General features: G+C 44.2%; 1 protein-coding gene across 1 annotated transcript in view; it reads right to left on the minus strand.

Annotated features, from left to right (window-relative positions):
* Positions 1-8,327: 8,327 nt before the first annotated feature.
* The window catches only part of LOC120945115 (vomeronasal type-2 receptor 26-like), a 33,672-nt gene continuing 26,353 nt past the window's right edge, over positions 8,328-15,646 (minus strand). Inside the window, exons 4-5 of the mRNA XM_040358992.1 lie at positions 15,056-15,179; positions 8,328-9,678 (exon numbers count right to left, since the gene is read on the minus strand). Coding sequence (XP_040214926.1) covers positions 8,786-9,678; positions 15,056-15,179 — 1,017 coding nt within the window. The 3' untranslated portion in view covers positions 8,328-8,785. The remainder of the gene's footprint in view (positions 9,679-15,055; positions 15,180-15,646) is intronic.

The following is a 15,646-nucleotide window of genomic DNA, read 5'->3' on the forward strand; positions in this document are numbered from 1 at the left end:
AGCCTGTCTTCTGTATACCCAAGCCTGTCTTCTGTATTCACTAGTCGTATTGTATACACTAGCCTATCTGTATACCCCGGCCTGTCTTCTGTACACGCTAGCTTTTCTGTATACAATAGGCTCTCTGTATACCCCAGCCTGTCTTCTGTATACACTAGCCTCTCTGTATACCCCAGCCTTTTTTCTGTATACACTAGCCTCTCTGTATACCCCAGGATGTCTTCTGTATACCCTAGCCTCGCTGTATACCCCAGCCTGTCTTCTGTATACACTGTCCTCTCTGTATACCCCAGCCTGTCTTCTGTATACACTAGCCTCTCTGTATACCCAAGACGGTCTTCTGTATTCACTAGCCTCTCTGTATACACTAGCCTCTCTGTATACCCCAGCTTGTCTTCTGTATACCCTAGCCGTTCTGTAAACCCCAGCCTGTCTTCTGTATACACTAGCCTCTCTGTATACCCCAGCTTGTCTTCTGTATACCCTAGCCGTTCTGTAAACCCCAGCCTGTTTTCTATATACACTAGCCTCTCTGTATACCCCAGCTTGTCTTTTGTATACACTGGCCTCTCTGTATACCCCAGCCTACCATCTGTATACCCTGGCCTCTCTGTATACCCTAGCCTGTCTTCTGTATACACTAGCCTCTTTGTATACTCCAGCCTCTCTGTATACACCAACCTGTCTTCTGTATACCCTAGCCTCTCTGTATACCTCTGCCTGTCTTCTGTATACACTAGTCTCATTGTAAACACTAGCCCCTCTGTATACCCAGCCTGGCTTCTGTATACCCTTGCCTCACTGTATACCCCAGCCTGTCTTCTGTATACACTAGCCTCTCTGTATACCCCAGCCTGCCTTCTGTATACACTGTCCTCTCTGTATAACCTAGCCTGTCTTCTGTATACACTAGCCTCTCTGTATACCCTAGCCTCTATGTATACCCCAGCCTGTCTTCTGTATACACTAGCCTCACTGTATACCCCAGCCTGTCCTCTGTATACCCTAGACTCTATGTATACCCCAGCTTGTCTTCTGTATACCCTAGCCTCTCTGTATACCCCAGCCTGTCAGCTGTATACCCTAGCCTCTCTGTATTCCCCTGACTGTCTTCTGTTTACCCTAGCATGTCTGTATACCCCAGCCGTCTGTATACACTAGTCTCACTGTATACACTAGCCTCTCTGGATACCCCAGCCTATCTAATGTACACACTAGACTCTCTGTATACCCTAGCCTCTCTGTATACCCAAGCCTGACTTCTGTATAAACTGGCCTTTCTATATATCCCAGTCTGTCTTCAGAATACACTAGCCTCACTGTATACCCCAGACTGTCTTCTATACACTAGTCCCACTGTATACACTAGCCTCTCTGTATACCCATGCTTGTCTTCTGTATACCCTAGCTTCTCTGTATACCCCAGCCTGTTTTCTGTATAAACTAGCCTCTCTGTATAACACATACTGTCTTCTGTACACACTAGTCTCTCTGTATACACTAGCCTCTCTGTATTCCCCAGCCTGTCTTCTGTACACACTAGCCTCTCTGTATACGCTAGCCTCTCTGTATACCCAAGCCTGTCTTCTGTACACACTAGTCTCTCTGTATACACTAGCCTCTCTGTATACCCCAGCCCTTCTTCTGTATACACTAACCTGTCTGACGCTCGCAGGGCTTCTGAGCAAGGTGATTGGCTCTCGTGGATTATGGCCGGGTCACGTGATGCGGAAGTCCCATCCGCACACGTGATTGGAGACATGCACCTTCATAACGGGACAGGCAGCCCATGTAGTTAGAGGCTACCTCCCCAACGTAGTGGCGTGTGAGACATTATGTGAATCTGGGCTCGGTGAGTACACTGATAATACCTGCTTTAGTGTTTTGGCATGCTGGTGTAATTTGACATACTCCTTCTAAATGGGCATTTTATTTATTCAGAATATTTCTCTATGTACCTTTTTTGATTAGATACCCCTCCACATCACTGCAGCTCTATACATACTCTGGTCTTCACCTGTAAGGATACCTCCCCTACTCTTATGGGACTAATTTCCCTCACTTATATTTATGCAGCTTATATCTGCATTTTTGCATCTACTCACAAACATTGACCAGTCTACTAATCGCTGTGGTATACACATCTGGGTATGTATTTATATATATATATATATATATATATATATATATATATATATATATATATATATATATATATATATATATCTTTTTCTGTTGTGGAGTTCCTATTAGTACTTTTCTATTGGCCCTATTAGATTCATCTACCAGCCTCCTTTACACCCCAATCGTTTTTGAAGTCTGGACCTTTTACTTCTTGATCCAGCCGTTCCATTGGAATCTACACTTACCTTTATCCATTACCTGGTGATGTTAGGTTCCTGCATGGACCCACTTTCCTTATTATTAATGGTATGTGGCATGTCCCTACACTTCCTGCACTTGGTCCCTTTTTGTGCTGTCCCCTTGGTGGCGCTGTGGCAACCTCAGTCATTGATGCATGCTCTATTACAGTGCTTTAGTGCACATTGGATACAAACTGTTGGTACCTATAAATATGTAACGATACACCAAAATGTAAACCAATAATAGTCTATGTTTTCCTTTTTAGAAAGTCTATAGCTCCTGAAGAAGCATTCAACTGCGAAACATGTAGAGCTCATGCACAAATACGCCTATCAAAACTTACGTTTGTTCATCAACTTTTGTTGATGTCCTTAGTGGACTCATTCTGGTTTTAGCACAACTCCATCTGAGCTGTACAGTATTACAGAATCATTCTGTGACTATTCATGTTTTTAATGTATTTTTTATTATTTGTACTGTAAATGTTGGTTCAATCACCCATTTGTTTGGGATTGCATCAATAAATATTTATTCTGTGTTAACCATTGGTGCCTAGAAAGTCCATTCTTTCCTCAAACAATAAATTCTTCTACTACTATCTAGGACGTGGCACTGCAGTACCCCAGGACACCCATAGTCCATCCTATGGTTTGTGTACCTTAATTCTTTTTTAGAAAACCTGTCTGTATACACTAGCCTCTCTGTATACCTCAGAATGTCTTCTGTTTACCCTAGCCTCTCTGTATACCCCAGTCTGTCTTTTGTATACACTGGCATCTTTGTATAACACAGCCTGTCTTCTGTATACACTGTCCTCTCTGTATAACCTAGCCTGTCTTCTGTATACACTAGCCTCTCTGTATACCTCAGCCTCTATGTATACCCCAGCCTGTTTTCTGTATACACTTGTCTCACTGTATACCCCAGCCTGTTTTCTGTATACCCTAGGCTCTCTGTATAAACCAGCTTGTCTTCTGTATACCGTATCTTCTCTGTATACCCCAGCCTGTCTTCTGTATACCCTAGCCTTTCTGTATTCCCCTGTCTTATGTTTACCCTAGCATGTCTGTATACCCCAGCCTGTCTTCTGTATACACTAGTCTCACTGTATACACTAGCCTATCTGTATATCCCAGCCTGTCTAATGTATACACTAGCCTCTCTGTATACCCTATCCTTTCTGTATACACCAGCCTGACTTCTGTATATACTGGCCTTTCTATATATCCCAGTCTGTCTTCAGAAAACACTAGCCTCTCTGTATACCCATGCTTGTCTTCTGTATACCCTAGCTTCTCTGTATACCCCAGCCTGTTTTCTGTATAAACTAGCCTCTCTGTATACAATAGGCTCTCTGTATACCCCAGCCTTTTTTCTGTATACACTAGCCTCTCTGTATACCCCAGGATGTCTTCTGTATACCCTAACCTCGCTGTATACCCCAGCCTGTCTTCTGTATACACTGTCCTCTCTGTATACCCCAGCCTGTCTTCTGTATACACTAGCCTCTCTGTATACCCAAGACAGTCTTCTGTATACACTAGTCTCAATGTATACACTAGCCTCTCTGTATACCCCAGCTTGTCTTCTGTATACCCTAGCCGTTCTGTATACCCCAGCCTGTTTTCTGTATACACTAGCCTCTCTGTATACCCTAGCCTCTCTGTATACCCCAGCTTGTCTTTTGTATACACTGGCCTCCCTGTATACCCCAGCCTATCATCTGTATACCCTGGCCTCTCTGTATACCCTAGCCTGTCTTCTGTATATACTAGACAGGGTGGCTTTGGCCAATTATGGCTCAGGGGTTTAGTACACGCCCCACACTATAAAAGGCTGCCTGCAGGTCGGCCTTGTGTAGTGTGTTGCGGTGGTTAAGAGAGGACAGAGAGAGTGTAATTTTTTGCAGGTAGATGGAGCAGGCAGGCTAGTCAGTTAATGTTACAGTGTGTAGAGGATATATATACATCCCAGGTGTTGTACATATATTTATACACTGTATAGTTTAGCTAGATCAGTTCTTCCTAAATTACTGGCAGGCAGGTGATTGTGCTAGCTGCAGTATTCTTACGTGGTTTATTGCCTGTGTCCTCTGTAGTTTGTACCTAAAGCTACTTGGTGTGTACTGGCTGTGTGCTCTGTAGTGCACCTAAAGATTCAGGAGCAGTGGTTTTAATGATGCCTAAATTTAAAAAAAAATGAAACATTCCTTTAAATATTGTACCTGCTGGGTGTCTATAGTATGCCTGTGAAAACGTCTTTGAGAACCCGGGTCTTGCCGAGGGAACATGTATCAATGGAAAAAAAAAACGTTTTAAAAACGGGGGAACTCCACCCCAAATTTAAAAAAAAATGGCGTGGAGTCCCCCTAAAAATCCACACCAGACCCTTATCCAAGCACGTTAACCTGGCCGGCCTCAGAAAAGAGGGGGGGACAGAGTGCGGCCCCCCCTCTCCTGAACCGCACCAGGCCACATGCCCTCAACATGGGGAGGATGTCCCCATGTTGATGGGGACAGGGGCCTCATCCCCACAACCCTTGCCCGGTGGTTGTGGGGGTCTGCGGGCGGGGGGCTTATCAGAATCTGGAAGACCCCTTTAACAAAGGGGACCCCCAGATCCCGCCCCCCCCTATGTGAAATGGTAATGGGGTACAGAAGATAGGAGAAGACGTCGGGCAAGATGTGGACGAGAAGACCCAAGAAAGAAGCAGAGGAAGAAACCCGAATGAAAGAAGAAAAGAAGAACCGCAGAAAGAAGATTTTATTAAAAGATTTGTCAAAAACCGGCTACTGTCATTTTTAACACTTTTGACACTTTTTTTGGGGTGAAATGGTAGAGGTACAATGTACCCCATTGCCATTTCACATAGGGGGGCGGGATCTGGGGGTCCCCTTTGTTAAAGGGGTCTTCCAGATTCTGATAAGCCCCCCGCCCGCAGACCCCCACAACCACCGGGCAAGGGTTGTGGAGATGAGGCCCTTATCCCCATCAACATGGGGACATCCTCCCCATGTTGAGGGCATGTGGCCTGGTGCGGTTCAGGAGAGGGGGGGGCCGCACTCTGTCCCCCCTCTTTTCTGCGGCCGGCCAGGTTAACGTGCTCGGATAAGGCTCTGGTGTGGATTTTTAGGGGGACTCCACGCCATTTTTTTTTAATTTGGGGTGGAGTTCCCCTTAAAATCCACACCAGACCTGAAGGGCCTGGTATGGATATTTTCGGAGAGCCCACATCATTTTTATTTATTTTTTACGGCGGGGTTCCCCTTAATATCCATTCCAGACCTGAAGGGCCTGGTAATATAATTTGGGGGAACCGCCACACATTTTTTTTTTTCCTTTATGAATGAATCCCTTTAGAATTGCCGGGAGCCGACAATTCATTATTGCCGCGTGTGAATTTTAAATGACTTTTTTCCTTCTGAATGTCATTTTGTGCAGGGACAGTTCTAAGTGCGGGAAAAATGCGCTATTTCACATGCTGACTTTACACCCCCCCTAGGTACGAAATTTAAAGGAATATTTCACTTTTATTGTTTCACTTTAAGCATTATTAAATTCACTGCTCCCAAAAAACCGCCATTTTAAAAAATAAAAAAAGTGTTGATACATGTCCCCTGGGGCAGGACTGAGGTCCCCAAACACTTTTTAGGACAAAACTTGCATATTAGCCTTTAATATGAACACTTTTGATTTCTCCCATAGACTTCTATAGGGAGTTCGGCGGCGGCTTTACATATTACTTGCAATGCGCCGCTGCTACGCTGGTTCATGTGCCTAATTAAGGCTTCACCCGGCGCACTAATTAAGGCATGAACCAGCGCAGCGCACAGAGAATAGTAAATCAGCCCCTATGACAATACATATTCAGTCTCTCTTATGTGAATACGTCCAATATTTTAAATTATAATTGTACTAAGAATGTACATATATATGTTTTTGAATTAAAATTGTTCATTGTGCAATGTTTTAAACCCACTTTGCTGCCCCAATGATGTAACGACAGTTGCGCTCTCTCCGGCCGGTCATTTCCGGCCTTACGTCCTGCTTGAACACTATAAAATGCATCTGGCAGTGTTCATGGACATTACCCATGATTAAGTCACGTGGCAAGTGACGCAACGCGTGGGGGAGGAGCCTGCCGTGACGAGACCTTTCGGAGTTCCCGAGTGAGGATCTCAACCATTGTTACTGAGCGGCTATCACAAAGCGGGGATATCGTGAGTGTATCAGAGCGCAGTTCTGTTGTTTGCCTGGTGGTTATAGGATTACACTATTGTGTGTTTCTCTCTCTCCCCCATTGTTTATCACATCCTGCCGTGATTGGTGTGGAGCGGAGGTTGGAGCTGTCCTCACTGCATACATTATTAGGCTGTGTGGGTCCTGAACACTCGGACTGTGAAGTCATTTCTGCAAACACTGACCGTTTAACCCATTGGTGTCGGCATCTTTCATTAGCCCAGAGGACATTTGAATGGACAGCAGTTGTTTTCTCTTATGTGGATTGAAGTATTTATTCACGTTATAGTGATTAATTATATAATATTTATTAGTTATGCTAGTCACTAGCTCACTTGAATTTGGTCGCATCATTATTTTATTTTGATTGAATCAATCTGATTATATGTATTAGGTATCACATTATTAGTTGTTCTTAGCACAATTCGCACATTAATTTTCAATACATATTAACTACTTGCCGACCAGCCGCCGCAGTGAGAGCCCGTAGCTATACGTCGGGCCCTCGAAGCGGCAACCAGGGGCGCGTGCGCACCCCCCGCTCCTCCCTGACTCCCGTGTGTGTGCCCGCGATTGCTCGTTAAAGAGCGAGGAACAGGAGCTATGTGTGTAAACACACAGCTCCTGGTCCTGTCAGGGGGAGAAATGCCTGACCGTCTGTTCATACAATATCTATGTGAGAAAATAAAATACCACAACCCCAATCGCGTTCTCTGATCAGCTAACCAAAATCTACTACAAAGGCCCGTTACAAAAGCAAAGGAGAACGAAGATTTGCAGTCCAAGGACCTCGACTGTGGAACGCATTACCATCTCATATACGAACGGAAGAGAAAAAACTCAGGACCCATCTTTTCTGAAGGGTATATAGAAGGAAAATGGATGCCAAGTGCCTTGAGGTGATTCAGTTCGCATTTTTAGCTATTCACTCACTCACTCAGCTGCTGTAAGGGGGATTAGTTAATTAACTCATGTAAATTAGGTCTGGTCAAAGTTGTATTTTCAGGGTAAAATGAGGAGAATGTAAGAACCTCCTCTTTTGGTGTATAACATTTTTAGTTTTTCAATAAAGATTGTCAGTCCTGCTTAAACCTCAAGACAGAGCGTTGTCTCATTATTGAGGGAGAATTATTCTTATGGGTCTTGTTCGCCTGACTGGATTGTCAGTAGCTGCCTTGGTGTTCGGGAATGGAATATCCTAAACAACGTTAACCCCTTGGATTGCCCTTAAAAACATGTTTAATATTTACTTTTCTGGTAGGTGAGTGAGATTTTTTTCCATCTTGAAGAGCGATGGGTGGTGCTAGTATCTGACACTTTGTGATGGTTTTGTTTTCCTCTGGGCTCCGAGGTTCCTCCTCACTAAGGGCCAGATTCACAGCAGAGATACGACGGAGTATCTCAGATACTCCGTCGTATCTCTCAAAGTATCTATGCGACTGATTCATAGAATCAGTCGCATACGTTACGCCGCCACGATTCTACGTGAATCTGGGCCAAAGGGACTACTTTGTTCTGTAGTGATCTAATTTGTACGGCTTCAACCTTTTGTACCCCTCTACCTTTTTATAAAGTCAATAAAAACTATTGGAAAGAAAATGAAGACAACTTACCACTTAAAATGTGAACTTACTGAGAACATGATCTCATCAACTTCAACTGATATTACAAATTATTATGGAATACACCAAGCCAAATATGTTATATTTATTTTTGTATGCAGATTTATCCAGCTATATTAATCCAAGTGACACTGACACAAAAAATGACATTACAGGCAGCTTATAAAAGAACATGAATAATATTTACCTTCCTGGAAGGTGAGTGAGTTTTTTTCCATCTTGAAGAGTGATGGGTGGTGCTGGTATCTGACACTTTGTGATGGTTTTGTTCCCCTCTGGACTCTGTGGTTCCTCCTCACTAAGTGACTACTTTGTTCTGTAGTGAGGAACCACTACACCCAGCAGGGGACAAGGTTTCCATCAAACTCAAAGTGTCAGATACTGGCGGTGTCCTTAGTTCTTCAAAAGAGCGAAAATTAGACTCACCATCTACCGGAGAGGTAATTATCAAAAGTTTAGTGGTAACAATGTTCATTCAAAATATGCTAACAAAACACTAAAATTAACAATAATATAGATACAGATATAACTTCTGGTAACCCAGCGTTCCTCCATAAATATTAGTGGATAACTATTTTTGTATTCAGGTCAGGTCTGAACAGAATTATGTAACATTTGTGGAAAAATATACAGCCAAGAAGTCCAATACTTGATGCCATTATAGCAAAAACCTCCACAGCCACCATGTATTTCCCTCTGGTGCTCAGATAGGCCGGGATCATGGCAATCCAGACACTGCAGAACACCAGCATGCTGAAGGTGATGTACTTGGCCTCATTAAAACTGTCCGGTAATGTCCTGGCTAAAAAAGCTATAATGAAGCTCACAGCTGCCAGAAGCCCCATATATCCCAGGACAGAGTAGAAGCCAATAACTGAACCCTCATTACACTGAATGATGATCTTCCCCTGATAAGAGTGAGTGTCCTGATCCTGGAAGGGAGGAGAAATAGACAACCAAGAGACACAGATTATTACTTGAACCAGTGAGAAGACACAAATGATACAATTGGGCAGTTTGGCTCCCATCCATTTCCTCCAGGGACTCCCAGGTTTGGTGGCTTTAAAAGCAATACACACCATGATACTTTTGGCAAGTAGAGAAGAGACAGCAACTGAGAAGATGACACCAAAAGAGGTTACACGCAGCATGCAGGTTATATCTACTGGACGTCCGAGGAACAAGAAGACACAGAGGAAGCTCAGCATGATGGAGACCAGGAGAAGATAGCTCAGGTTCCGGTTATTAGCTTTAACAATGGGGGTGTCCCGGTAATGTATAAATATCCCCAATATTAAACCAGTCAGAAGAAAACAGAGGATGGAGACAGTTGAAAATGCTGCAACAATGGGATCATCAGTATAGGAGAGAAATTCCACAAATTTTGGAACACACCGATCCTTCTTCTCATTTGGCCATTCATCATCAGGACATTTTACGCAGTTTTCACTGTCTGCAGGAAGAACAATACAAACACAAAGAGCATCTGGGTCAGAGCTTCTGAGGAAATAAATTGTCTTGTGTTGTGTCTAATGCAGCGTTTTACAATATAAAGCAGTGGTTCTCAACCTGGGGGTCGGGACCCCCTTGGGGGTCGAATGAGGATTTGCCAGGGGTCACCAAACCCTAGGCTATTCCTGAAGCCCGCACTGCTCTCCCAGCCTTTTTACGGCCACCCAGCAGGGTTGTAACTGGAGCCGCCTATTCAATTCACGGCATGGCTGGGGGACAGAGTCTAGAGGTCAGCTGACTGGTGAGGAATGTGAAGTGGGAGGGTCTGGAGGAGATCCTGGGCCAGATTCAGATAGATTAGCAGATCTTTAGATCCGCGTAATCTATCTGTTTTTCGATCCGCCGGTCCAATTTTGCGAGGCTAGTGCATGATTCACCAAGCACTTACCTCGAAAATTGCACCGTCGGATCGTAACTCCCGTGGCGGAATTCAAATTCCACGGCTAGGGGGAGTGTACAATTTAAATCAGGCGCGTTCCCGCGCCGATTTAACTGCGCATGCGTCCCCGGCGAAATTTGCCAGTGCGCATGCTCCAAATGACGTCGCTAGAACGTCAATGTTTTCGGCGGCTACGTCAATTGCGGCCATCCGTATTCCCGATCGACTTACGCAAACGACGTAAAAATTTGAATCTTGGCGCGGAAACGACGGCCATACTTAACATTAGCTACCCCTCATATAGCAGGGGTAACTATCCGCCGGAAAAAGCTGAACGCAAATGACGTAAAAAAAAGCGGTCTTGAATCGGCGGTTCTCCTCATTTGCATATCCGACGCGTAAAAAACTGCGACGACACCTAGCGGCCGGCGGTAGATTTCAGCCTAAGATCCGACTGGTGTAAGTCACTTACACCAGTCGGATCTAAGGGAGATCTATGCGGAACTGATTCTTATGAATCAGTCGCATAGATCTGACCGTGGGATCTCAGAGATACGACGGCGGATCAGGAGATCCGCCGTCGTATCCCCTTGATGAATCTGCCCCCCTATCTCCTGATTTTGGCAAAGGTGTCACTGCTGCAAGACACCACATAGTTGGAGACACAGTGAGTAACACTACCTGTGAATATAGTTGCCATTAAAAGTCCCCACTACAGTTCTCAGATCAGCAGATGACCTTGATCCAAGAGAACCTAAGTTGGCTGATCAGAACTCCCCCCAGCACTGCCACTCATCCTATTCCCCCCACCAAGGAGTAAGAGAATAAATAAAAGTAGAGAATACATGGAAGGGAGACGAAAAGGAGGAGGAACAAAGAAAAAGATCAAAGAGAAAGAGTGGTACATCCTAAAATGTATAAACAGAAAAGTCAGTGCTACTACCCATACACCACATAGATAGCAGAGCTCCCAGGTGCTTGATCCACAGTCGCTGGCTGAGTATAGTAACGAGGAAAAATGATCCACACTCCGGTCGTTGCTCTTTAAAAAAGCCACAATGAACAAATGCAAATGAGAACAGTTGACATGTTTCAGCCTATAAGGCCTTAGTCATAAGATCCTAAATCCTAATCCTAAAATGTACCATAAGCGGGTTTTAATACTGTGCGAGTGGAGGGGACTCAGGGAGCGCTAAATGTCTGGGTAAGGGGGCACAAATGACGTGTCTTGGTTTGGGTGCCGACAACCCACGCTACAAAAATAATGTTACTGTTAGGGGTCCCCAGAACTTGGGAAATTTTATCAAAGGTCACGGCACTAAAAAGGTTGAGAACCACTGATATAAAGGGAGACAGTACAGTTTCAATACCATAAAATACAAGAGGGTTGTGAGGGACCTACTCATAAGAGCTTAAAATCGAATAGTTTGGGACAAGTGGAACAAAAACGAATAACTGTGATGGAGGAACTGATGGAAGAAGTAAAAGTTCAGTTGTTAGGTGGAGGTGGGATACTCTTCCCAGAAGAGGTGAATTTTCAGGGATCACCTAAAGGTGACTAGAGTAGGAGATAGTCAGACAGATGGAGATAGAGAGTTCCAGAGTATGGGAGAGGCTCTGGAGAAATCCTGGAGATGAGTATGGGAGCAGGAGGTCATGGGAGCAGAGGAGATGACAATTTTGGTGAGACAAGATTGATGATGTAGCTTGGGGCAGAGTTGTGGATGGCCTTATATGTTATTGCCATTTTTTTGTTGGCATAAATTTTATTTTCTGGGCAATCAGAAGCCAGTGGAGGGATTGGGAAGCCAACCTCAAAGCATTAGATAATTGGCCAACTATGTGGCAAATTATGTTTGATGTTGTAAACATGTAAAGTTCCACACTTGGGGGCTAGGAATATTCATGCATCATAGATACAGTACTAGGAGGAGAACAGCTGGAGGAATCAATGGAGGAGAAGGATCTGGGTGTTCTGGTGGATCATAGATTTAATAACAACATGCAAAGCCAATATATAATTTTTAAAGGGGTTATAAAGGCACATGTGAGGATTAGCGGCCCCCAGCCCCCCCGTTTACTTACCTGACCCCTCGAAAGTCCCACGCCGTGAACGCGCTGGCTTCTTGGCTGGGATCCTCGGCTCATTCATTGGTTGATTGAAAGCAGTGCAGCCATTGGCTCGCACTGCTGTCAATCACCTCCAATAAAGCGCCATGCCGGGGGTGGGGGCGAGTGATACAGTCTGTGGCTATGGCCGCCAGCTGTATCACAGGAGCGAGCCCGTAAGAACTATCCCCCATGGGAGAGAGCTTGCATAAAGGGGGTTGGTTCTTGTGGGGAGGAGCTGAGACAGCTGCTGAGGGACCCCAGAAGACCAGGCGCGGGGTCACTCTGTGCAAAACAAGCTGCACAGTGGAGGTAAATATAACATGTTTGTTATTAAAAAAAAAATACCTTCACAGCCCCTTTAAAACTAGTAAAATACACGGGCAACCAAACTGAGGCATGGAGGAGCTCAGCTATGAGGAAAGATTAGCTGAACCAAGTTTATTCTCTATTGAGAAGAGGAGATTAACCACTTCCTGTCCAGTCAATTGTCAAATGATGGCTGGGCAGGACCTTCATCATTCCAGATGGACGGACTTCCTCCTGGAACGCACCTTGCATGCGCCGCACGCCCGCACGGTGCCACAATCTGATGAGAGTAGCGGCCTGCTGCCGGTACCATGTGATCACTGTGATCAATCACAACAGATCACATGACAATTTTAAACAATGAATGGCATTGATTCACGCCATCCATTGTGTACAATTATTTTGCTAGCTGTGATTGGTCACAGTTATCACAGGTACAGACAGGACCAATCGCAGCTGATCACAAATCAGTTTCATTCAGTTAAAAGGATTGCTTATACCAGTTCAATTCACTGGTATAAGCAATCAGAATGTGAAAACAAAAGAAAATCCTGATCATTTCCCCAGAGTAGTACAATGTTATCATGGTTACACTGTATCACTCTGGTGACAGTGTGTTAAAACAAAATTGTAAAAAAAAAAGAAGAAAATGTGTGATAAAAAATAAATCAGTGTTCCTGGTCAATGACACAACAGATATATGATGCACTGGTGACTTTTTTTCCTCACAATTACATTTTTTACATTTTTTTATTTTTTTATTATTTCCTTATTTTCCAAACAATTGCAACAAAAAATTCCAACTTCAAAAAACTTGCCATGAATCTTACTAAATAAATCACAGGGCCGGATTCAGAATGAGATACGACGGCGTATCTCCTGATACGCCGTCGTATCTCTGAGTTCCGACGGTCGTATCAATGTGCCTGATTCATAGAATCAGGTTACGCATAGATCTCCCTAAGATCCGACAGGTGTAAGTGACTTACACCGTCGGATCTTCGGATCTTAGGCTGCAATTCCAGGCCGGCCCCTAGGTGGCGATTCCATTGCAGTCGGCATAGAATATGCAAATGAGTCGTTATGCCGATTCACGAACGTACACTTGCCCGCCGCAGTAAATTTACGCCGTTTCCGTAAGAGATACGCGGCGTAAAGATAAAGCTGCCCCCTAGGTGGCGTAGCCAATGTTAAGTATGGCCGTCGTTCCCGTGTCGAAATTTGAAAATTTAACGTTGTTTGCGTAAGTCGTCCGTGAATGGCGCTGGACGCCATTTACGTTAACGTCGAAACCAATGACGTCCTTGCAAAGTCATTTAGAGCAATGCACGTCAGAAAATTTTAGGGACGGCGCATGCGCAGTACGATCGGCGCAGGAACGCGCCTAATTTAAATTATCCACGCCCCCTACCCGGATCATTTGAATTAGGCGGGCTTGTGCCGGAGGATTTACGCTACGCCGCCGCAACTTTTACAGGCAAGTGCTTTGTGAATCAAGCACTTGCCCGTAAAACTTGCGGCGGCGTAACGTAAATGAGATACGTTACGCCGCCGCAGAGATGCGGCGATCTACGTGAATCTGGCCCATAATGTCTTCTTTACAAAAAGGGATAATTTGGGGGAATTTGTACTTTCCTGGAATTTTTGGGCCTCAGGAAATGAGATAGGCCGTCAGTAGACCAAGGAAATGTAGCACAATACATTGGCCTAAATTCACGGAGAAAGATTATTTATTTGCAACATTTTAAAAGACATTAACCACTTAAGGACCGCCTCCTGCACATATACGTCGGCAGAATGGCACGGCTGGGCACAAGCACGTACAGGTACGTCCTCTTTAAGTGCCCAGCCGTGGGTCGCAGGCGCGCGACCGCGGCACGCTCCTGCGACCCGGTCCGAAGCTCCGTGACTGCGGGACCCATGGACCCGATCGCCGCTGGAGTCCCGTGATCGGTCCCCGGAGCTGAAGAACGGGGAGAGATGAGTGTAAACACAGCTTCCCAGTTCTTCACTGTGGCGCCGTCATCGATCGTGTGATCCCTTTTATAGGGAAACAAAATCAATGACGTCACACCTACAGCCACACCCCCTACAGTTAGAAACACAAATGAGGTCACACATAACCCCTTCAGTGCCCCCTTGTGGTTAACTCCCAAACTGCAATTGTTATTTTCACAGTAAACAATGCATTTTTTGCTGTGAAAATGACAATGGTCCCAAAAATGTGTCAAAATTGTCCGAAGTGTCCGCCATAATGTCGCAGTCATGAAAAAAATCGTTGATCGCCGCCATTAGTAGTAAAAAAAACAATATTAATAAAAATGCAATCAAACTATCCCCTATTTTGTAAACGCTATAAATTTTGCGCAAACCATTCGATAAACTTGCAGGGTCTTTAAAGTGATAAAACATGGGGAAATGTGCACACATTACGGATATATATTTTTTCCTGACACACACTTACTACAGCGGTAACTTCTGACCAGTACAACAATAATTTACTAACGAATACAAACTCTACCGGAAATGTTGGAGATCTCTCCTTCTGGACACGAGACGCACTCATAGCAGCATTTATGCTTTGATGATCCAACATTTTTTCTGCTGCCAGGTAAACAGGGATCTGAGCACCGAGATACCGGAACCTGAAATCAGATATTATCATTATTATTATTTAACCACTTCAGCCCCGGAAGATTTTACCCCCTTCCTGACCAGAGCATTTTTTGCGATTCGGCACTGCATCGCTTTCGTGCAACGTTGTACCCAAACAAAATTAATGTCCTTTTTTCCCAACAAATAGAGCTTTCTTTCGGTGGTATTTGATCACCTCTGTGGTTTTTATTTTTTTGCTCTATAAACAAAAAAAGAGCGACAATTTTGAAAAAAATATATATTTTTTGCTTTTTGCTATAATAAATATCCCACATTTATTTTTTCCTCCATTTAGCCCGATACGTATTCCTTGACATATTTTTGGTAAAAATTGCAATAAGCGTATATTGATTGGTTTGCGCAAAAGTTATAGCGTTTACAAAATAGGGGATAGATTTATGGCATTTTTAATATTATTATTTTTTCTTTACTAGTAATGCGGCGATCTGCGATTTTT

The sequence above is a fragment of the Rana temporaria genome, chromosome 1, assembly GCF_905171775.1.
Source record: "Rana temporaria chromosome 1, aRanTem1.1, whole genome shotgun sequence".
Taxonomy (NCBI): Eukaryota; Metazoa; Chordata; class Amphibia; order Anura; family Ranidae; genus Rana; species Rana temporaria.